Here is a 23,267-nt window from a genome sequence, read left to right on the forward strand (position 1 = left end):
TACCCAAAATCTATGAACTCTTTTTAATATCTCTCACTTCCTAAAAATGGAGCTCATGAAGCTGTCACCCTCCTGTGTGCCTGTTTGTTCTACCAGCAGCTGCTAGGATGGCTCTGCTCTGTGAAACAAGCATTTTTAAAAAGATTTATTTATTTATTTATTTATTTATTTATTTATTTATTTGGAGGAGCAGCAGAGAGAGGAGGTGAGAGAGAAGAAAGAGACAGAGAAAACGTGTGTGTGTGAGAGAGAAAGAGAGGGAGAGGGAGATCTTCCATCCTTTGGCTCACTCCAAGTGACTGAAACAGCCAGGATAGTTCAAAGGCTGGAACCAAAAACTCCATTCTGGTCTCCCACATCTGCCAAGAACCCAGTTATTTGGGCCATCTTGTACTGCCTTCTCAAGTGCATTAGCAGGGACATGGGTTAGAAGCAGGGCAGTTGAGACTCAAACTGGCACTTTACCAATGAGGGATGCTAGCATTATCATGTGGTCCCTTAACCCACTGCCACTAAGCCAGCCCTCCCAGTTTTGCCAGCTTTGATACAATCTGAGGGAATAGGCCCCGGGTCAGGTGGACCCTCCCTTCAGATAGTCTAGTTGTAGCAGGCACTATGAAACACCCTTGAGCCTCCATTTCCTTTGCTAGAAAATAAAGGTAATGATTGCATGGCCGCTTCCCAGGGCTGTTGTGAGCACTAAATGAGATAAATCATGCTAAGCACTCCACAGTGTGCCTGGCACACAGGAAATAGAAACTAATTTCAACTCAAAGTCTAGGCCTAAAGGAGCAATTAAGGCACAAGGAGAGGTCTGACAGTGCCCCAAGCTGCCAGTATTCCCATCTATGCTGTGCTCCTTACAGCTAAGTAGCTCTTGAAAAATCAGCTCTTAGCACATTTGTGTCTGTGGAGAATGACAATCTCCACAGACACTGAGTGACTCAAGGGCAGGGATTGTGTCTTTCATTTTATCCCCAATGTCCAGCACATTATCCGACACTGGTATCTGATGAAAGAATGAACAGGGTATGAAGGAATGAGTGAATGGAAAACAATGAAAAGTCCTTCTGACTAAGTGCCAGTTAGTACCATTCTGCACTGGATTAGGTACTCTCTTCACTGTTTCCTCCTAAGCAAGAGATATGTGCATATAGCTCTCCTTGTATTCACTCAGCCAACATGATTGCAAACCCTAGAGTACCAGGTGCTGAAGTCACAAAAAGATGTAAGATATGGCCTTGCCTTTCAGACATTTGGAATCTAGCAAGAAGTGTTCATTGTTGCTTTAACAAAGTCATGAAGGAGTTGTTGAGAGACATAGGAGAAATAATTTGGCGGAACCAGAGAAGATTTTGTAGAAACATTTGATCTTGACCCTGAGACATCCTTTAGCCATTGCTGCCTTAAGAATATTGTGGGGCACAGGTGTTGCACTCAGAACTTGCCCTGGATAAGTAGGATGAGACTGGAGTTAAGAGGGCCTTGAAAACTAAGAAAAGCATTGGACTGCAAGCAATTCTGTCTCAAACATCTTCAATGAAAGAGCCACTGGCAGAGATTAGATTGAGCTCATGAGGATCTGGAACATAGCCCAAAGCAGACTGCCATCCTATGAATTTTCTTAAAGACTTTTGTTTTATCCTAAAAAAAAAGACCTTGGGAATTTACGATTTTACTCCATAATACATGTTTTAAAATGTTTTTCCTACCTCAGCTCTAGGCAAAATAATAATAATAATAATGTTCTCAGGATGATGTCCTATTGCTTTACCACACACTCTGGTACCAACAATGCATTGGACCAAATTTGAGGCAAGTTCATTGGTTCTAGGTTGAGAGGTGGCACCATTGAAAACAAGCACTGTGGAATGGAGTTCTGAGCCCTTGATGGCATTCCTAATCCCAGGGAACAGTTACTTCATTGGGAGAAACAAAGTGAAATTAGGGTTCCAAAACCAGTTCTTAGAGCTCATAGCGGAGATGATCTTGGAAGGCAAGGCATTTGACTTGCTGGAGAAGCATGTCAGAAGTTGAGATTGTGGGAGGAGCCTAGTATCCCACTGATGGCTGGGGAGGAGCCTGTATCATGCATGTATCTAACTGGAAGTCCTAGATTATAAGGAGGGGAATTTAACTTGTTTCTGGAGTTGGGCCAGTATATGTCATGCCACATTGGAGAAGGGTATGAGAAATATTTTTTATGGTCCTGGGGCAGAGAGAATCCCATGACTAGCCTAAATTTGCCAGGACCCAGACAAGGACATGGGGAAATGAAGTAGAATTCAGTGTTGGATCAGATGCCTGTCGCCACCCCAAGGGATTGTATCTAGTAGTCTTCCTTCCCAACTTAGAGCCAAAAGTATACCCCAGAGAGAAGGCAGAATAGAGGCAACAGTGAATTCAAACCTGAAATGCTGAAAAGTCTCTATGTATTTTATAATCAAATGGAAATGGACGTGTGAGGCACACATTAGATTCATTTACAGGAACATAAAATTATAATGATTGCAAAAGTGAGCATTGGAAGTCCTACCACATTCTTCAGGGGTTTCAGAAGACTTATCTGACAACAGAGATCTGAACAGAGGGAGAGGAGAGACAGAGAGCAGAATCAAGTGGCAAGGCATGAGCAGAAGGCCTCTGCGCTGCACACAGGGATCAAATGCTTCCTGGAGTGGAGAAGAGAACTGGGCAGATGAAGACGGCAAACTTGAAGCAGAAGTTACCCTGCCCAGGAGCCATTCAACAGTTTCTGTGAACTTGCCCATTTGCAAGCATCCTTTGGAGCAAGGGTTTGAGCTGTTTAATAAGAGGCAGCATGGCAGGTGGGGTGAAGCTGTCTCTGAGATGCTATTACAGATTTCACAGAAGCCAGGGCTTCCATTGCCAGTTTAACATGGTGGCCCCTTTCCTGCCGTGGAGCCCAAGCAAACGTTATTGAGAGGCCTTAAGCTTTTTTGACCAAATGAAACTCCATCTGGCCTTGCTCAAGCCAAGCAAGAAGACTAGCCTCAAATAAGAAGCACTGTGGCTGGATCACTCTGGTTAATTAATCAACAGCTCAAGAGACTTGGAAAAGCAGAGCCAGCATAACCAAAAAGACCCTTTCTTTCAAGGGTTTAAGTGGTCGTCGGGAGGGGAGCCGGAGGAATTGAACAGAGAACAGTAGGTTTAAATTACTTTTTGCAGCAATTTTTTTCTTAAATTTTGTAGTTGGCTGTTACGTGCACTTAAATAAACAAAATGAAGAGGGAACAGATGGAGCGCAATAGAGGTGCAGGGAACAATGGACGGGGTCCTATTCAGAGACCTCAGAAAAAGGGTGCAGCTCTAGGCAACTGGGTTTCAATTAGGATGGAGCAGACAATGTGTCCGTGTCCAACGTAATCCTTTTCTACCTTGTTATCCTATTAAAACGTGAGATGTTGCAGACAATAAGAGCCAGTGCTCACCCAGCTTCTAATCCGGTATTACAGTTCAAACGTCACTGTTGGACCCTGGGATTGAATTTTAGCAGTGGGATGATACCACCCACTCAGCCTTTTTGCCAGGTCCTGTAATGTCGGCTCTGGCCGGGGCCACAGCATCGACCCATGAGCTTTTCTTTTCCCTTACTCTCTCTGCCTGAAGCTATCTACCTTCCCAAACCCCTGAAAAACCAAACAGCAGATCACATGGAGACTGGAGGTTGCGAAAGGGAAGAGTAGGCTTTATGCCAAGTAGTTTCATTTTCGTCTTTTCCTTTCAAAAGCTCTTCTTTTTTAAAAATTTATTTTCTCACTCAGTTCCTATAAAAAGAAATATCACTAGCTGCTCCATAGAGGCTGGCATCCCAATTCAAGGAGATTGGATTACTGGAGGCTTTGTAGCACCATCACTAGACAGAAAGGTAGCCGGTGAGCTCCAAGGAAATTAAATACCTTTATCTGGAAAAACACGGGCTCACAATCAGGCTTCAAAGGAACATAAATATACCACCAGGCTGTGAAAATCAGGGTCCCCTTTCAGAAATGGAAGAGAGGCTGGTGGCATTGACTCACACAATCCTTGGAGAACAGGAAGTTGGCTGGCTGGCTGGCACAGTGGCAATGGATAGGGGTGCCATCTTAGCAAGGATGGGGGTGAGCAGTGGGAGAGGGGCACTCCCAGGATACTTGCCTCTGTCTTTCTTCTCAGGGGCCCAGTGTAGCTTTCCCAGTTCTCCGGTTTCTCCATGGAGAGCCCAGGCTGGATACCTGAATGTGGGAAGTTGAGATAGTGTCTCCCAGATAGACTGCAGAGAAAGCTTCTTCCTGATCCAATCAGATCAGTTGCTGAGACATTGAAGATGGTTGAATGGGGGAAGGAGTAGGGGAACCTCCAGGAGACCTGCCAGGAAACAGGCAAATATGACCCAGCAATGAGAAAGACCACAACCCATTTCTGTTGGAACGCTGGGCCAAGACTAAGCACATTAATTGTCCATTCCAATTTGATGCAAGTACAGGTGGTGTGGTTTCAGACTGTCATGAACAAGTTAACCTAGTACTATCTACACCTTGATGTCCATGTTACAAGAATGGGAGCAAGAACAGTGCCTATTTCACAAGGATTGAGTTAAAATATTTAGCATGGTAACCTTGCTCATTGTTAACACCCATAACGTTCAACTTTATATTTCTAAGGAAAATTAGTTATGGAATTGGCTTTATCTAAAATTTGCATTTTAGCTGTGAAACTTAGTCAAGTCAGAGTCTCTGAATATCTTTTCTTTTTTATAATTGTTTCACCATATTTTTTGTTTGTTTTTGTTTTATTTTTATGATACAGTTCCATAGGCTTTGGGTTTTCTCACCCCCTCCCCAGATTCTCTTCCCCCTACCAATGATTTCCCCTCTAGTTTTACAATGGACATCCTTCATGAATAGTCATACGTCCATCATGCTGTTATTGAAGTGTTTCCCAGCATTGTAGGCATGGACAGTGTCAGTTAGTCTAGTATCCCACTGTCAGGATATTCTCAGCTCTTTAACTGGAGTCTGTCTTTGGTCTGGATGCATAGAAACATATTGCACTTTTTAAAAAATTATTTCTTTATTTTTATTTGAAAGGCAGATTTACAGAGATAATGAATATCTGGGTTTTTGCAACTGTAAAATGGGACACTGGGTTTCCTTTATAGGGTTTTTAATGCTAAGTGAGTGATTCAGCAAGCTTTTTTAATGAGGTCATTGAGCTTATATTTGATAAATTGTGAAGTGCCTCTCTCCTAACTTATGATTTGATAAATTGCAAAAAATTATCAGATGCCTCTACCATCCCTCTTCTAGTTTGTATCCCTCTCTGCTGCTTTTCTCCCATCACACTCCCCTAGAATCTGCTGGGTCTAGTCTATAGATGACACAGCAAAGTTCAGAAGAAATATTGAATCCCTTTGTGTTTATGGGTTAGTTTACATGTGGGCACAAACAGGTCCTATTTAAAACAAAATACACCTGCAGCGATGGGACCAGTGGGCCTGTTTATATGGATATAGATGAATGTTGCTCTGAAACACAAAGTTCTTGAAAGCCCTTTCGGTCCTGAATCCATGCTCTGGACACATAACTTCCACACTTGCCTAGTGCCTGGCTTGTAGGAGTACCTAAGAAAAGATGAATTGACTAGTATCAGGGGGCACTAAGCTGTTCTCCATATATCAGGATTCTCTGCACCTGCTTCTGTCACTCCTGGGGCCTCTGTTTCTTTGTTTCCCAGGCTATAGTCCCTGCCTCAGTATTCAAAAGAAGCGTCCCTTCTATATTTCACAGTGTATTTCCACAATGCTCCCTTGAAGATATGGGATGGGTGTAAGGGCTGAAACATTAAATGTACCTGAAACCAAGAAGTGGTCATTAGCCAGTCACAACTAAAGGAAGAGTAGGTGAGTGGGTGGATATTCAAATCTCTTCATAGGTCTTCCTTTCCAGGGTGCCATTCCTCTCTCTAGTTGTAGAGACAAAGGAAGCTATTCGTTTGCATTGGTACACTGTAATTTGTATTTGTGGGCAATCTGTAAGTGACACCCAAGTTAGTATTTTACCAACCAGGAGTTGGCAAGGAGAGTTTTATTTCATTTCTGCTAGTGCAGCCTGATTGCTGGGGCATAGCTGGGGCTCAGAGAGACTTCAAGTGTCTCTAGAAAATTCCAGTTCTAAAGCCATCTGTCTGAGTAGCTCAGATGTGGTTCGACCTGAAGACAAAAGAAAAGAGGTGACTTGACAGCTTCCCAGTTCCTCTTGCAGATGCTGAGGCATCTGCGAATGAGGCCAGGGCTTTGTGGGCTGGAGGGGGTCCACATCAGGGGCTCCTTCTGATTAATGACTGTGCGCTGTGGAAGGCATTTGACTTCTTGGAGAATGACTGATGACAGTGTTAAATGCAACTGCTGCACTCTCTGGATGCTCCCTCCCCACTCCATCTGTTTCTCAACTCTTCACTCTGCCAGCTAATCTATTCCTGCTACCACTTTCCAATAACTTCCTCAAGGCACGAATGGTATACAATCCTCATTCCTAGGAGGAGGAGACCACTCAGCCGGGAATCAGCACACTGCAGCCAATACGCAGGATGATCACGCTGGCCTGGAGAAGTGAAAAGCTAGGGAACACAGAAGGGGGGGTTGTGTGTATTCTGGTGCTCATGGTTCCTACCAGCATCCTGTTAAAACTGTGGCCCCTCCAGGAAGCTTTCCTAGGTCTAATCAAAGTGATTTGAGCATAGATCTCGGGTCTATGTGGAACTATCCCTGGCTGCCCCACCCTACCCAAGCAGTCCACGCTGTGTCTACCTGGGTTAGTGTTTCATCACTCAACATAGACCGAGCCATCTAGCTCTGTGACCAGCTAGACTTCTCAACCAGTGGCTGTCACATTGTACTATGATTTTGAACAATGTTCAAGTTTTAATGAATTCCTATCACAGTACAGACCCAAAACATTTGGTGATTAAGGCCTCTGCATCTGGGATATCTTTATCCCTTTTCTTTTTTTCATAACAAGATTTATTTATTTTTGTTTGAAAGACATATTTCACAGACAGAGAAGCAGAGATGTAGAGAGAAGGTCTTCCTTCCACTGGTTCACTTCCCAAATGGCTGCAATTGCCAGAGCTGAGCTGATCCAAAGCTGGAATTCAGAAGCTTCTCCCACGCGGATGCAGGGTCCCAAGGACGTGGGCCATCCTCTGCTGCTTTCCCAGGCCATAAGCAGAGAGTTGGATGGGAAGTGGAACAGCTAGGAACAAACCAGTGTCCATATGGGATGCTGGCACACTGGGCAGAAAATTAACTTGCCGCTGGCCTCTCTTTATCCCTTTCTTTGTGCTTGTTCTTTCAATAAATATTTACTGAACTCTAACTATGGGCATGGTACCATGATTGTGGAGTTGTGGGACTGAATTTCACACAATCCTCCTCAAGGAACTCACAGCCTAGCAAGAGTCTAAATATGTGAATTTAGGCAGGTATATTTCTGCTTGAACTAATAGAGTCATACACAGTGTATTAGTGCAGCATAAAAGCAGTATAACTGAGTTGAATAAGATTAAAGAAGATGACTTTGAGGAAATGGCTTGAATTCAGTCTTAAAGGAACAGTTGAGATTAGCCAACTAAGAGTTGAGGGAGCCTCGCTCCTCTAAGTTGAGGAGCTAAGAGGATGAAGGTACACAAGTCAGGAGCAACACTTATGTGTTCTGGGGGCTATAAAGCATGCTGTGCTGGGAGAGGATGTGTTCCAATCAGGGTCTGCTTTTCAGAAAGATCACATAGGCAACCATGTACAGAGGTGAGGTGAAGGGGAGCAGCTAGTCGTTTTGGAGGGTGCCACAAAAATAAGAGTAAGAGATGGTGAACACCTCAAATGGGGAGGTGGTGAGAGGGGTAGAGAGATGAGGAAGCATTTTTAAAAGCTCAGCAGGATTTGGTAACAGCCAGTGCATGCAAGTGAGGCAGAACCAAAGGCAGGGAATTGAGACAAGTCCCACTACAGGCACTCCACACTGGGAAGGTTGGGAGAGAACAGTGAGCAATGGCTTTGCATAAAACCTAGAGGGAGTTGAGCCTAGCCATTAAGATGTCCACAGTCCGCTAAAGCAGACCTTGGGAGAGAGCAGTGATGACCAAGCAGTTGGGTCTCTGTCACTCATGTGGGATATCAGGATTGTGTTCCAAACTTCAACTTGGCCCAGTTCCAGACATTGTTGGGAAGTGAAACAGTGGATGACTCTCTTTCTTTCTGCCTCTCAAATAAAAAGAAAAATTAAAGCTGAAGAAGATGACGCCAAATTTTAAGAGAAGTTGCATGAGAATAGGACTGCAAAGTTTTCCAATTGGTCAAGAAAGAAATTGTTCATTGGTAGCCTTGGTGAGGGAAGTTTTAGCCCTGCAAGACAAAATATCAGAGAACTGAATAGGAAGAACAAACATAAATTCAAAGCTGAATATTTGTCTCCTTTCTCTGTAATCACGATATCCAGGACCCAAAGCCTTTTAAATGTCCAAAATTATGTTTGAGATCGGAAAAAAAAATCACTGACTTCAAAGTGAAAAAAAAAACCCTGCAAAATTAAATTAAGATGTGTTTAATTAAATATCTCCAAAATGTAACATTGTTTCACCTTCATTAATTTTTAAATTTAATATTCATAAAAAAGTTCATTACATGGAGAAGCAATTTTTTGGTTAGCTTTTCTCATTCTATAAACATTTCCTTGTATGCGCAATGACAGCTGGAAAATTATGGCCAGTTGACTATTAACTGTTTCTTACCACTAAGTAATATCAGAAGCAAATGTTTCTAAATACATTTGACTTACAATGTAGGTACATCCCCTTCTACTTGCTTTTCTGTGAGATGGGGCCTCCAGATATAAGTGTTTTAAGGTTTTTTGGGCTGTCCTAAAATAGTTCTGATGTAGACTCCTCTTCCATGGCAGGAAGAGGAGAGTTGAAGTGTTGAAGAGACAGGTTGGAGAGGATATGGGAAATGGTTTCTTTTTTTTTCCTTTGTGCAGAGAGAAGCATGAGTGTGCATATGTTTAAGAGCCTGTGGGGAGGCTTGGAGGAAGAGAGGGTGATGACAAGTAGGGAGGCAAGGAACACAGCAAGAACATGGGAAGCAGACTGAGCCCTGGAGCAGAGCAAGCCCCCCTACCCCTGCAGGAACAGGAGGGAGGAGAAACCCCTTTGGGCAGCCTGGGTCCTGCTTTGTGGCTCAAGCAGAGCCATCCCCATGGGGATCTCACGCCCCGCTGGGCCTCCCCTTTCCTGAGAATGTGGGCCCTCTTTGTGGTCACTTCTCCTCTAAGGGTCCCCTCCATCTAGCCTTTCTCCACAGGGTCTGGCTGGGGAAACTGATTCATCCGTCACACGCAGATCCATACCCTACCTCCTCATCCCACCTCCCCCAGACCTGTACAGATCCTGTTTGAACTGTTCTTTTCATCCCTCCCTTCATGTAGATCCTTGTACTCCCCCAGTCAAAAGCCTTCTGCACAAATGGTTCTAGGTTGGGATAGAGTAAGCCTTCCAAAGAACCTCAAGCTCCTTTGTCCTGGAAGGTAGTGCCAAGGTTTATAACAATCCCCTGTTCCTGGTCATTCAAAATAGGGGATGCTGCATCCACCTAGACTCCTTAGGAGGGGACCGTGTGGTCTGCAGACCTGATTTGGATGCACTCTGGATAGGAGTTCTAGAAACCATTGCCAGAGGATTCTCAGCTAGACAGGGTTGCCACTGAGCTATGTTATTTTAGAAATGGGCATCTGCATGGGGATTTCTGATAGGAAGCCCCGAGCATCTTGAAAACGACCCAGGAGAACTGTCTCCAGCTCTGCAGGGTATAGAAGAGGCTGCCCAGTCTCTGCTGGTGAAGTGTAGCTTACCTTGCAGTGTCGAGCAAAGTTGGCCGTCCCTGACATGGTCATCATTCTGCCATGTACCATGATGACATCACTCATTGAAAAAGCGTTTCAGCGTACAAGCATGCCAAAAGGGGCTGGACAGAAGCCACTGCCTTGGCACTTTTTTTCCTTTGGATTTATGATCCCGGCCCCTGTTGGCTGTAGTTTCAAGTGTTTGTGATATTCCCCTCAAAGTGGTTCATGAAGCAAGCCTTTAGTTATTCAGCTAAACCAATTCCACATTTGACACTGTAAAAATGAAATAACCATTTCACTCTGCAAATATTTATTGAGTGTGTGCTCTGTGCCAGGTATCATGTTGGGCAATGAGAATACAAACAGAATCTCTGAGTTTGAGCAACTTTAATGTGTACAAAGGTGCCAGTTTACGAACTAATGTTAGGCCTGGATAGAAGGAACTGCGTGAACCTTGTTGAAAACACAAATGCTGGGGCTGGTGCCGTGACTCAACATGCTAAGTCTCAAATAGCTTGTGTTCCACTGCTCCACTTCTGATCCAGCTCCCTGTCTATAGCCGGAGGAAGAAGTGGAGGATGGCCCAAAGCACTGGGACCCTGCACCCATGTGCGAGACCCAGAGAGGCTCCTGGCTGCTGGCTTTGTTGTGGCTATTTGGGTAGTGGATACAAAAGCTTGCTCTCCATCTCTCCTTTTTTTCTGTAAATCTGCCATTTCAATAGAAATATATATTTTTAATATATATAAATCCATGGACCCCCCCCCAACTCCAGAGATAATAAAAAGGTCTGTGTAAGGACTGAGAATTGCTAATTTATTTCTTTGCTGGTTTGTTTTGAATATTTATTCAAGAGGCAGAGAAACAGAGAGAACTCCTGTGTACTGGTTTACTCCCAAGATATCCCCATCTAACAAGGTAGCCAAAGGTCTCCCTTGTGAGTGGCAGGAATACAATCCCTTGAGCCATCATCACTGACTCTCAAAGTCCATCCACCTCAGCAGGAAGTTGGTGTTAGCAATGAGAGAGCAGGGGTCTGATTTGGAATGAGAACATCCAAACTGGCATCTTGACTACCAGGCCAAATGCCTGCTGTGCCATTGCTATTTTTAAAAAGCCTTACAGATCATTGTAAGTGCAGCCGGACGTAGGAATCACTAGACTGATAGAGTTTTGTTTTTTTTCCCCCCCAACAGGTGTTTGCATAACATGTTGACACAGATAGATAAACATACTTTTATCTCTGCACTTCATATCATGCAAATACAGTTATTAGGAAGACTGACTAAAATGGGATTTTCAGGTATCACATCTCCCAAAGCAACATTGCATTTAACCTGAGCCCTTCTCTTCAGAGAGTCCTCTCTCCCCAGGCACCCTTTGCTAGGCTTTCCCAGACTCCTTCATCTGCAACCAAATTCCCCTCTGCCAAGTTACACCAATTGTGCTGTGGGTTTTTTCTCTCCCAAATGAGTGATTAAATCCCATCGAGCAATGCATCCCTAAAAGGTCCGGTTGTTTAAGTGACTTTCCAGATTTTAGATAAAATGATCATGTCTTTTTGGCTCTTTCACAATTTTCTTTCCACTTTTTATTGCTGTCTTGCAGGCCTGGGAATGGAGAACATAGGTGGAATCTTTGTGGTTCTTATTTGTGGCTTAATCGTGGCCATATTTATGGCTATGCTGGAATTTTTATGGACTCTCAGACACTCAGAGGCAACAGAGGTAAGCTTCCAATGGGGTGTGACTTGCAGTGTTGGCCAGGAAATAAAGCTCACAGGATCAGGCATGTCTGAGAGTCATTTCAGACAGAATGCTTGAATTGCAGGGGGAAGGCATGCATCCAGCCCAGGGCAAGCGAGCAGGTCCAGGTCCCCTGGGATGGGAGACCTGTTAATGCTGCGTCACTTGCAGATTCTGTAGCCACAGAAAGGATCTTCATCCTCTCAGGATTTCAGACTTTCCTTTGCAGGATCCCTGATATGAAACATCTTGTGACCAGCAAATTGATATAGGACTGCAATTTTGAGACATCATATAGACAAGAAAAATAGGTGATCACTTTTTGGCCCTTTGGCCAAGATCAAGTGAAAAATAGGTGAAATGGAAAAGATGATCTTGGTGCTTCTGCCTTATGTTTTTGCCTTAAAAGGAAAGAGCCTTAGAGATATCCCAACGCATGGAAATCCAGACATTATCTTCCTTCCTGGGAATTTGGAATAAATTCCCAAAATATGGTTTATAGGCTTGGTTGCTACCCACTTCATGTAGATAGGAGAGTCTGGGAAGAAGGAAATGGACAGTATCCCTTTCTTCTTCCATCCCACAGCACTGATAAGGTGCAAAAGCCTTGCCCAGTTCATTGCACTGTGAGGTGTTTTTGTTTGTTTGTTTTGAAGTACCTGAGCCTCCATATCTGGATCTCTCTAAAACCTAACTGGCCCCAGAGAAGCACCTACTGCCAGTGTAGACAGCACTCTACAGGTCCACAGGACCTGGCCACAAATGGGAGAGACCTCAGCCCAACTGTGCCTGACCCTTTCATCCTCTGTGCTCCTCCTCTTTCCTGCCCCTGCATAGTTATCTCAGGCTGTCCTGCTCCCATAGCTCAGGGGAAGATGAGCTCTTTTTGGCTACAGTAGAACAGCCAAAGATCCAGATAGATCAGTGAGAGGGAACAGAAGCTGCCTCTCACATCACAGTTTGAGAAAGTATTCTTTCCAGTTCACAGCAACTCCAGGGGGCTTGTGTGGCATCAGAGTTGGACAGGTTTACATCCAAAATTGTGAGCTGTTTGTCAAAGAGTTTTGGACAAGAGATGTGATTTCTCTAAGCCTCCACTTCCACATCTGTGAAATGGGTGTTGTAAATATTAGTAGCAGCCTGTGCTAGCAGGATTCTTTGCTGACTGTTCTGAAAACAGTAGGCTCCAAGCACTTTGTAAGGTGGAGGCAGGTGCATTTAGGGACAGATCTTGACCCAGGTTTATGACCTTTACTTCACTCATTGTACAGGCACATCCATGACACTGATTGGAATATTCTGGTTTGGATCCAGAGGCTGCCCCATAAGCATCATATGCTTCTGATGCATAACAGGGATTGTGCATCTTATTGCTTTCCTAAAGTCCAAAGTTAATTCTGAATTTGGAAAAACACACAGTGGAACCCAGTGTTTAGCAGTGGGAGACTGTGGGCCTGGGTGAGGATTGCTCATGTTTTCGTGATTGTTGGAGTGCGTCATGGCCAGCCATCACCAGCTAGTTAGGAAAAAGTAGGGTTCTTCAGCCTCGGAACAGAATGTTCAGAGAGACCTGGCAGCTTTTTCAAACACTTGAGAGGCTGACTTCTGATAGGTGAGTTATCTGCCGAGTAGGCTTCAAGCTCCAAATTTAGCTGGAATCAATGTTTGGAAACTTCAAGCAGAGGAATCATTAGCCCGGAGAAGGAAGTGTACAAAAATGGAGTGGGCTCTTGCCCAAGACAGTGAGATCACTTGTCATTGAAGGTGTTCAGAGATGACACAGCCAGACAGGCGTAAGGCCATTAAATGGGACAGAGTGGAGGGATTAGGAGGGGGAACAGGGTCATCCCAGCACCATTTGGTCAAGTGAACCTACCCCAACAGATCCCCCCCACCCCTGGGCGAAGGGACATGCAGAAGGCTGGTTCTGCGACCCAGCAGTGACTTTGCTGTTTCCTGCAGGTGTCTGTCTGCCAGGAGATGGTGACAGAGCTGCGCGGCATCATCTTATGCCAGGACAGTATCCACCCCAGGCGGCGGCGAGCGGGGATACCACCGCCACGGCCCCCAGCCCCAGAGGAGCACCGGCCAAGGGGCACAGCAACCCTGAGCAACGGCAAGCTGTGCGGGGCGGGGGAGCCGGACCAGCTGGCACAGAGACTGGCGCAGGAGGCCGCCCTGGTGGCCCGCGGCTGCACGCACATCCGCGTGTGCCCAGAGTGCCGCCGCTTCCAGGGCCTGCGCGCTCGGCCATCGCCTGCCCGCAGCGAGCAGAGCCTAGAGTGGGATAAGACCACCAACAGCAGCGAGCCAGAGTAGGCAGCGGGTGGAGGCCCTGGAGCGCGGGCCGCCGGGCGTCCGCAGTGGTACCGAGCTGACCCTTCCCACTGGACTGCGGATCATTCAACGTTACAGGAAGATCAACACTGCCTGCCGCCCCAGGCGGGAGGAGACAGGCCAGGGACAGCCGGCTACAGGAGGCGGGCTGCACCTGCCGAGGAGCAGCCCCGACGTGGAGCCCAACGATGGAGGGACGCCCCTGTCCCCAATTCACGGGCTCAAGGACCCCTTTCCTCCCTGGCGTGCTTTGCCCTTGCACCGCCATGACAGAGTCTTGGGTGGGGGGCCCCTGCCTAGATCATCCGTCGAATTGATGACATCATCAGTCGATTTTTCCCTCTAGGAAGGGGCCATTGTACGCTGGGCCTAGTTCTTACAGGAGAAAAAAAAAATTAAACTCAACAGGGAAGTTTCTCTTTTCTGGATTTGTATATTTTTGTTAATGTTCTTTTCTAGCCCCCCTTTCTTTCCTTTCTCCTTTGTGTCTTGTCAGTTCTGTGCATTTATTCTGTGGTTGGGGGAGGGGGAGGGAGGCTGGTTTAGGTCCTGAAGTCTGAACAATCCCTGTTCCTTATCCCGCACTTCTCCCCCCATCTTGGAATGCTAGGGTGTGAAGTGGCCAAAGCAGCAGATTTCAGGGGCTCAGCTCCCCTGACATGGTGGCCTGCAGGAATGAAGGCCGGAAGGGTGAAGCAGTTCACACACTATTTACTCAGAGGGCCCTTGAAACACCTGGGATTTCAAAGGTTAATAATCTGTCTTTGCTCGCTGACTGCCACCTGTACCTGGGTGGGTGTGGCCTACTGTGTGATTTCTGAAGAGAGCAGAAGAATGCCATCCATGGAGCAGAGATGGTTAGCTGAAGGAGGAAGCAGGAATGGGCTGCTCCTGTGGCATGTTGCCTGTTTTGTCACCTACATCTCCATTCAGCCAAGCTCAGTAGCTGCCAGTGAGCCAGACCCTCTTCCCTACCCCACCCCCACGGGGTGGAGGGGAGTTCCCAGGTCAAGTGATTTCTTGCCACTAGACAGGATCCCCGGTGCAAGTGTGCAAATTGTGTGTGTGTGTGTGTGTGTATGTGCACCAAATGAAACCACTCTTGATAATCCAGGTTTTGCCAGGTTTCTGGGAATCAGAGGCAGTCTATTGGTCAACACCCAGACCTAAGAACCTTAGCATGAGTGCAGCTCCATTTGTGTGTCCATTAGAAGGAGCTTCAGCTTCTCTTCCGTCCACAGGCTAGGGGGCTACTGATACTTTCAGGGTTGTGGGGTGACTGCTGATCATTTGAGCAACTCACAGGGCCCAGGGACCTGTCCTGCCCTGGGAAGGATGAGGCTCCGCTGCCTGAAGTCTGCTCGACTATTCCGGTTGGGACTGTCACTCTGAGAGTTTTCCTTTACTGATGGGAAACAAATTCTATGCAATTTCTGATTGTAAACTTAGAGAATTCAGAGGGAGAGAGAAATCAAGAGCCGCTGCCATCACCTCCACCTGCACCGTTACCGCCACCTGCAATTGAATTGTCCTCATGTTCTTGTTCAGAATGTACTGGAATAAAGACCTCTTTGGAAGATGACAAGCATAATTTCATGTTTTGGCGTTTTGGATAGTTTAGCATCCCTTTTGTGCCATAGCAGGCAGCTACAGCTGCCATCTCGTGGGCCCAAGAGGACTCCAGTGGTTTTTATAAAGAATGCCATTTTTGTCCAAAGCTGACCTCTTTTTTCTCATCAATTTGAATGCTGGTTTTTTTTTTCCCTCCTGAATTACCAAATAACAGAAATCCATGGAAGACACTTGAGTCTTTTTTAAGAAACATGCCTCAAGCTTCATAGAGGAATGTGGATTTGGTGGGCAGGATGTCCCCAGATGAGCTGCCTGCAGACCCCAGCGTGTCACATGGCTCCACCCCACATCTCTATCCCATGGTTCTCACAATGTGGTCCCTCCCGTCAGATCACATTTGGCATGGGAAAGGTATTCTTTTTCTTAAAAAGAAAAACAAAACAAAAAACAAAAACCCTTGTTTTTATGAGCGAGAGATCTCGATCAATCACAAGCTTTTTTTTTTTTTAACAGATTAGTGAAATAAATGTGCCCACGCATCATTTATAAACTCTGTTTCTTTCGTTGTTGGAATAAAGATGAGACTGACAGCACTGGACAGTTGCTCTGAGCTGCTGTGACCATCACTGCACTGAACCCAAGCTGGTGAGTGGATTTGCAACCAGCTCATTCTCGTCCTTGGTTTGTCTCCACTTTTTATCTGTTGGCTGTTAGCTGTCCTTTCCACTCTGTATTTTCTATCAGACTGTGTATACTGTATAAAGCACTTTTTTTCTTGTCTGTTGATCTTTCTTCGACTGGAATATTTACAATAAAACAAATACAAACTTTGAAATGTTAGTGATGAGTGAAAGCTGTTTTGGTTTGGTGTGTCTCATAATCAGGTATGAAACTTCAAAAGCAAATAAAAGTATAAACCTACTTTGTGTTCCCCCCCACCCCCCGTCCACCTGCCCTGCCCCCTTCTCTGCACCTCCCTGTCGAGTCTCCCACCCCTTTTGGCTCTTTGTTCAGATCTGGGGAAAGTTTAGGTGACTTCTTTCAATGTTTAGTCCCAAGAGCCTTTGAGCCACCCTCCACCCCCAAAACGGATACACATGGTAATGAAGTTCGCAATTCATAGGGTTTTGTCTTCCTAAATGCGCTTTCACAGAATAGTCATCTATTGATACCTGGAGTAACTGTAGTCAGATGTCACCCCAGATTCCACTGGGAGCTGCAAGATTACATCAATTAAAATATAATACTTTGCTTTATTTCTTTTAATTGCTTTGTAGGGCCCCAACCGTCACAAGATCTCTACCTAAGAACCCAGGTGGGGTGTAAGTTGAGCATGTAGATGGACGAAAAATCTTTTGGCTTCTTCTACTCCAATGCTTGCATGAGTATATTCACCCTGGGAACTTGCCAACCTGCCCTCTTATTGGTTAGGTGAGACCGAAATATCATGATAACCAAGCCACCTGGGGCTGCTCTGTGAAAGTTTATTAGTTTTGGATTCCAAGGAGTTGAATTTTCTTTTGGAATCCAAGGGGGACTTCCCCAATCAAATGCACAAGGCCAGAAAAAAAGGGCTGGGGCATTTCAGACACGGCAGATTAGGGGGTTTGAGCCAAGCCTGAGAGAATCATTGGTGCCACTCCCACCAATGGGGTGTTCACTGCTGTTCACAGAATAGTCTGCAAATGATAAGAGAGATTTGATTCCGACTGGTTGTCAGCCCTCTTAGGCAATAACAAAGAAGCCTGTTTGGAGAATTCAGAGAAGGAATCCTTTCATCAAGATCTTGCTTAAAGCTAGTGCTTCCTATGGGGCCTTCTCAAAGCAAGAAATTAAATCTTTAGTTGTCTTCAGCTTTGAATAGTTCCCATGCCTCTCTGTGAAGGGTGACTTTCTCCCCACAGAAGAATTCTCACCATGGCCCAACAGAGTGTACATTTAGGGGCTCCAACGTGGCCATCCTCCGTCATCACCCAAAGATTGGTGACAACATGCTTTTCCCATGAGAGAGAAAAATTATAACTGGGTGTAGCTTTCAGAGGGGAATAACCTCTGCAAATTCTAGAATGGAAGTGGCCAACAGCCTTGCAATGTAGAGCAGTAGGGCAAGGGAAGCTCTGTCACTGCTGTGAGAATGCTACCATTCACATTTTGCTCATTTCACGCTGATTTTCGAAATCTGAAAATGGAAAGGAAAAGTAGAACCATTCAGCCAACAGCAGATAAAGTTCTGATATCTAGAGAGAAGGACATGTAGGGTCAGGCATTGTGGCACAGCAGTTAAGCCACTGCTTGGGATACCTGTTTAATATGTGCTCCATATCAGAGTGTCAGGGGTTGAGTCCCACTTCTGCTTTAAACTCAACTTCCTGCAAATGCATACTCTTGAGGGAGTTAGGAGGTGGTAACTTCAGTACTTTGTTTCCATGGAAGACCCAGGTGAAATTCCAGGCTCTTGCTTTCAGTCTGTCCCAACCCTGGCATATGGGCATTTGGGTAGTTAAGCCAATGAATAGAAGATTGTCTCTCTGCCTTTCAAATACATAAATACATGCATGTGTAAGTAAGTAAAAACTCTAAAAACATAAGTCTATTAAAGAAACAAAATGGAAAATTATCTCTCTGAACAGAAATGGCAGAAGAATTGAGGTTCGAAAAAGGAACCTAAAGACAGGGGTGCATCAAACATGACTGTAAGTTATCACAGAGGAGGTGTGTGAACATCCCACTAACTGGGATTTACCGTAGCATGTCAGGACATTAGTGCTTTATGGCTGATGCATTGACGGGGGACTTGGTCTTGTTTCTGCATTACACTGCATGCAGTCTGTATCACAGAGGGTAGAGCTGAGCCTCATAAATGTAAAGATTCTCTTGCTAGAAAATTAACTAAAGAGCCCTATTTCGTGTGCCCCCGGTAACGTTGTCCCTTGGATATGCCGACAAAAGGAGCCTTCATCCTGATAACACTTTTTCAAGACTGACAAGTTAGTTCCTTGGCTCCTGGCATCATTGTAGATTCTATGGGAAATGAAGAGTTGGTAAAAACAGCCATCTGTACTCTACCTGGGAAGAAGAAACCTCCTGTGAAGAACAGTGAAAGGAAAACAGAAAATACAAAGTGCTGGCACCTGTCATGGGAATAGAAGTTCTGCTTAAATGTAGAAGGCCTCAGGTTTTAGGTATGTAGGATAACAAGGGAAGGCTTAGTTGAGGAAACAGGAATGTGTGTGTCTTTGGGTTGCTAAAAGCTTTTGATGCCCAGTAAAACAGGATTTTGCTTCATCTTCCCTTGAAGTGTAATATGATTAATTCAAGTTGAATTGATGAATTTGGTACTTCTGTGATACAAGACAGTTTGTTGTTGCTGTTTTTTTTTTTTAAAAATCTCACCCACATCATTCCTTTCTGAGGAATTCTGATTCTTATATGATGCATATTCCAGTTTGCTGCCAACACTATTTTGAGATTCTCACCACTTTTTCCTTCCTGAGTTTCTTTAAGTTGTATTGGTAGAATTCGTTGCAAACATCCTAGCCCCACAAACTAGAGAGAGGCTTGCTGAAGCTGGCAATAAAACCAGAGTGGCTGAAGAGTGCTTTTTAGAAAAGGATTGAACAGTCTTAACACTGGGATGAAAAAGTGTGAATATAGAAATGAAGGCAAAGAGGCAGTGTGAGGAGTTGATGCAGAACAAAATCTTCAAAATAAAGGGAAGGTCGCACTCGGGCAGGAGAGCGATGTGTGAGCTGCAAGCCAGGTGTCTGGGGACATCTTCTCTGTGATCTGGAGGCACAGAGGATGGGGATTTGGGTGCAGTTTTCCACAAAAGAGAGATTTCCTGTAATCTAGTGATTCCCCATTTTCTGCCCCTCTTAGGGCATTTCAGAAGTGTCATGGCACCAGTGCATGATGGAAGCTGGAGTGTTAGCCAGGATCAGTTTATTAGAATGATATAGTGGGCTATCGGTGTGATGGCAATACGGTCAGCAACCAGGTCAGATATCTGGGGCTGAGGCTAGTCCTGTGTGGGGCCTTGGCTGCCATGATGAGTTCACAGGTGAGTTTTAGAGACAGCCCTGGGGGAGGCTGTGCTCACAAGTTCTCTCCTGCTCTGTCTCTGATCCCTGGTTGCCTGCTTGTCCACACACAACATGTGTCTGAGTGTGGGGAGGGGAGTATGGTGTGTGTGTATCTAACAATTTCCTGTCTGTGCCCTTTCTGCCCATTTTGAAAGGCAGACACTCTTCATGATCTCTGTAGCCTTTATCTGTGCTTCTCAGTGACATTGCTGCGTTTATTCTTTTGGATTTTAGTGGCTTAGTTCTCACTGGATGATCTTTGATATAATTTATTTCTAAGGCCAATGTGTACGTAGATGCATGAAGCAGGAAGTGTTTCTCCAGTTCCCAGGTGGCTGATAAATGCCTGAGTTGACTTCTAAGGACTGTTCTTCCACACCTCTTCAGCTGCAAATCAACAGTCCTCCCACCCCACCAGCATTAGTAAGTGACCAAAGCAAGCATTGCACTGCTGGGGTGACTGAGCACAGCCAGTAGGAAGAAGAGCTACACTGGCTGGCTTGCATTTACAACCCCCCATACTCACTAATGGCCTTGTCCATTTTAGGCAGAAAACAATTTCAAAAGGGTCGGAAAGTGAAATTGTTAAAATCTGAGCAGTTAGATTGAACAGTGAAGTGCAGAATTCAGAAACAGTATGTTTATCCAGCTAGCTTGCCTTCTGTTTCAAATGAATTGCTGACGCGGCAGTTGTTTTCAGAGGATTTGAAACTCATTGGGCCGCTATGATCTGTCACCTTTCCCCTGACTCTCCTCGCATCTCCCTTCCACACCACACTGCAGGTGAGCCATCCTACCTAACCGCTCTGTATTTGTTCTGGAGATGCTATACATTTCTTCTGTGTCTTGCTATGGCAGTTCCCACCTGCTGGAATGTTCCACCCATCCATCTCTACATGGCCAAGAGTTCCCTCTAATTCAGATGCAGCTGCCATCTCCCTTGTGAAGTCTTCCTGAAGCCTTGGGCTCAAGGCAGGACAAATCATCCCGCCCTCCCCCCCCCCCACATTCTCGAACTTTCATTATGCCTGTTACCACCTCCTACATTATATCGTATATGACACATTGACTGCCCCCGCCTTACTTCCACCTATCAGAGAAAGGTCTGTAGAGTGCAGAAAAATACTTTTATTTTTGCCTTTTATTCTTTCATGTTGTATAGGATTCTTGGCATATTGTTTGTCCCCAGTGAATGAATGTATGAATGAGTGAGGCAAATTCAACTGTGAGCAGATGTACATAAAAAGGCTTCAGGGCTGAAACAGAGTGGTAGGGCTATGCTAATACACTCTTGCTTTAAATCAAACATGCAAAGAACAGCTTAATAATTTATACCAGGCAACAATATGACTTCATTTATTTTCCTGGGCATGAGCCTAGTGGAGAGAGAAAGTTGCTATCTGCAGGCTGAGAGAAGAGTTGGTTTCAATCAGTGGGTACGAGGGATGTTTGCTTCCAGCTGTCACCATGCACCATACACCAGTTAGAAAAACTCAGCCGGCTTGGGAAAAATCAATCAATCTTCTCCTCCTTTCCTCATGATCTCCAATGAGTAAATTCTGCTCAAAAATAAAATGAGCAGAAACTTGGTCCATGGCCTCTCCATTTCAGTGCCCATCCAACAAGGTGACACTTGTTCAAAAATCAAGTCTTCTATACCAAAATAATCCAAATCAACTTCGGTTTCCTTTTTTTTTATTGCCAAAAAAAGAACTAGGCAAATTTCCCTTTGGTAGTTTGCTTTTAACATGTGAAAACATCATCCTGGTTTGAAGGCCAACAAATTATAGCTTTGGCATTTAGAGCGATTACTGTGCTGGGAAGCCTGGCCAGTTTTGACAGGTTTAGACAAATGCTGCTATTTCCTTAAGTGTTAGGATTTAGATGAAAGTAAAAGTAGAGGTGCTGAGGAAGGGGCCAGCATTTCTTCACCATCTATGTACCAGACACATTTGGTTATTGAATCCTTAGGATAGCCCCATCAGCTAAGTCTTGCCATTTTCAGGGGAGGAAAAAAAAGGCTTCTTGGAAATGAAGGAACAAGCCCATAATTGCACAGCTAGCTAGTGCACAGCAAAGCTCCCAGGTGCAAGGAAGACATTTGAACCCAGCCCTTCCTGCCTCCGTTGCCAGGGTAGCTTCCATTGCATTCTATTACCTGATCTTATCTAGAGGACCTACTCTGAAAGGAGCAAAGTCCAGGAAAATTCCCACCTGTGTTGGTCATTAGCTAGGACTCATGCTTTTTGATGTTGGAGAACAAAATCACTTTGATTCTCAGACTGTGTTCACCCTTATTATTTCATTTGTGTTTTAAACAACTGGTTTTCATAAAATCTCAGGTATTTTCAGAGATGCTAAATGTGTTACTTGAGAGATGGCATTTGACTAGAAGAGATGCTTTAGTAGGTACTTATGATGGATAACAGTTTGAAACCTGTGTGTGTGTTTTGTGTTTTTGTTGTTGTTTTGTTTTTTTGCTGTTTGCTTTGAATCCTTGCTTGTGATTTAGTATACTTCAGCCAACTGGAATGATCAGTATTTGATGTAAGGGCTATTCTGCTTTCCCTTCTAGAGAAAGTCCTGTTCAGTGACCAGAGAAAATAAGCTAAGTGAGGAACATTATATATGAGGCCTATAGATCTGTAGGTCTAGAAGTTTGCCAGTTATACTTGAAAGGATCCTCCAGCCATCAGTTGCTGCATTTGAGTTCATTCCACTACTTTAAGTAGCAAATTCAAGCCATGATGGGGGGAAAAAGTAACTCTGTGCATTCCAATCAATAAGCCTTTATTAAATGCCATGTTGATGCTGGTGGGGACAGGAAGGATATTTGTGTGTACTGCCCAGGGGTGTGAAGATGGATTAAGTCATGTGGAAAAGACAGAGGTTTTGGTCTATGTGGCCCCTGGAATGAATAGTGCAATTTCTGAGATACAGAATACAGATCAATACAAGAAAGGATATTTAAACAAAGCAATGAGTTCCCTATCACTGGAAGCCATTGAGTTAATATCGCCAGAGACAGTTTAAATGAAGGATAGTAGAGACGATGCTTATATTTTGTGGGAAGTTCTACCTGCTGACCTACAATGACAATTTCTATATAAGACTATTATATTAATAGCAACCATCCTTTATATAGTACTTAGTAAGTACCAGATAATGTGCTTTGTGTCTTATGTACGATATTTTTATGTTACAGTAGGTAGATACTATTTTCTTTATGTTACAGGAAAGGAAATTATCTCACTTGGTCACCATCCATCTAGAAGTCAGTGGTGCCACCAGAATTTGAATACACCCACCTGATTCCAAAGTCTTTACTGTTTTAAGGAGAAATATTTGGGTATGGGGTCTGCCTTCTGCGTGTCATTTAAAAGAGGAGGCAAAGGTTCATGTGTGTACAGAATGTAGTACACAGGGAAATAACATGTACTACAAAGGTGTTTGTATCTTGTTGAAGAGATATAAAATACATAATTATAAAATAGCAGAAAATATAAAGATGTGACTGCAAAAGTTCTAATAAGAAATCAGGTACTTTATCAATATACTTCATACCCAACAAGTATTTATTATACAGTCAAAAGATGTTACTTGGGGCCAGCATTATGGCAGAGGGGGTTAAA

At 44.5% G+C, this 23,267-nt stretch overlaps 1 protein-coding gene across 2 annotated transcripts in view; it reads left to right on the forward strand.

Annotated features, from left to right (window-relative positions):
- The window catches only part of GRIK4 (glutamate ionotropic receptor kainate type subunit 4), a 427,812-nt gene extending 413,811 nt beyond the window's left edge, over positions 1-14,001 (forward strand). Inside the window, exons 20-21 of one of the 2 annotated variants that reach the window (XM_058662539.1) lie at positions 11,508-11,626; positions 13,607-14,001. In XM_058662539.1, coding sequence (XP_058518522.1) covers positions 11,508-11,626; positions 13,607-13,963 — 476 coding nt within the window. In that variant the 3' untranslated portion in view covers positions 13,964-14,001. The remainder of the gene's footprint in view (positions 1-11,507; positions 11,627-13,606) is intronic. The other variant, XM_058662540.1, reaches the window with a different exon arrangement.
- Positions 14,002-23,267: the final 9,266 nt, after the last annotated feature.

This window comes from Ochotona princeps, chromosome 4 (assembly GCF_030435755.1).
Source record: "Ochotona princeps isolate mOchPri1 chromosome 4, mOchPri1.hap1, whole genome shotgun sequence".
NCBI lineage: Eukaryota > Metazoa > Chordata > Mammalia > Lagomorpha > Ochotonidae > Ochotona > Ochotona princeps.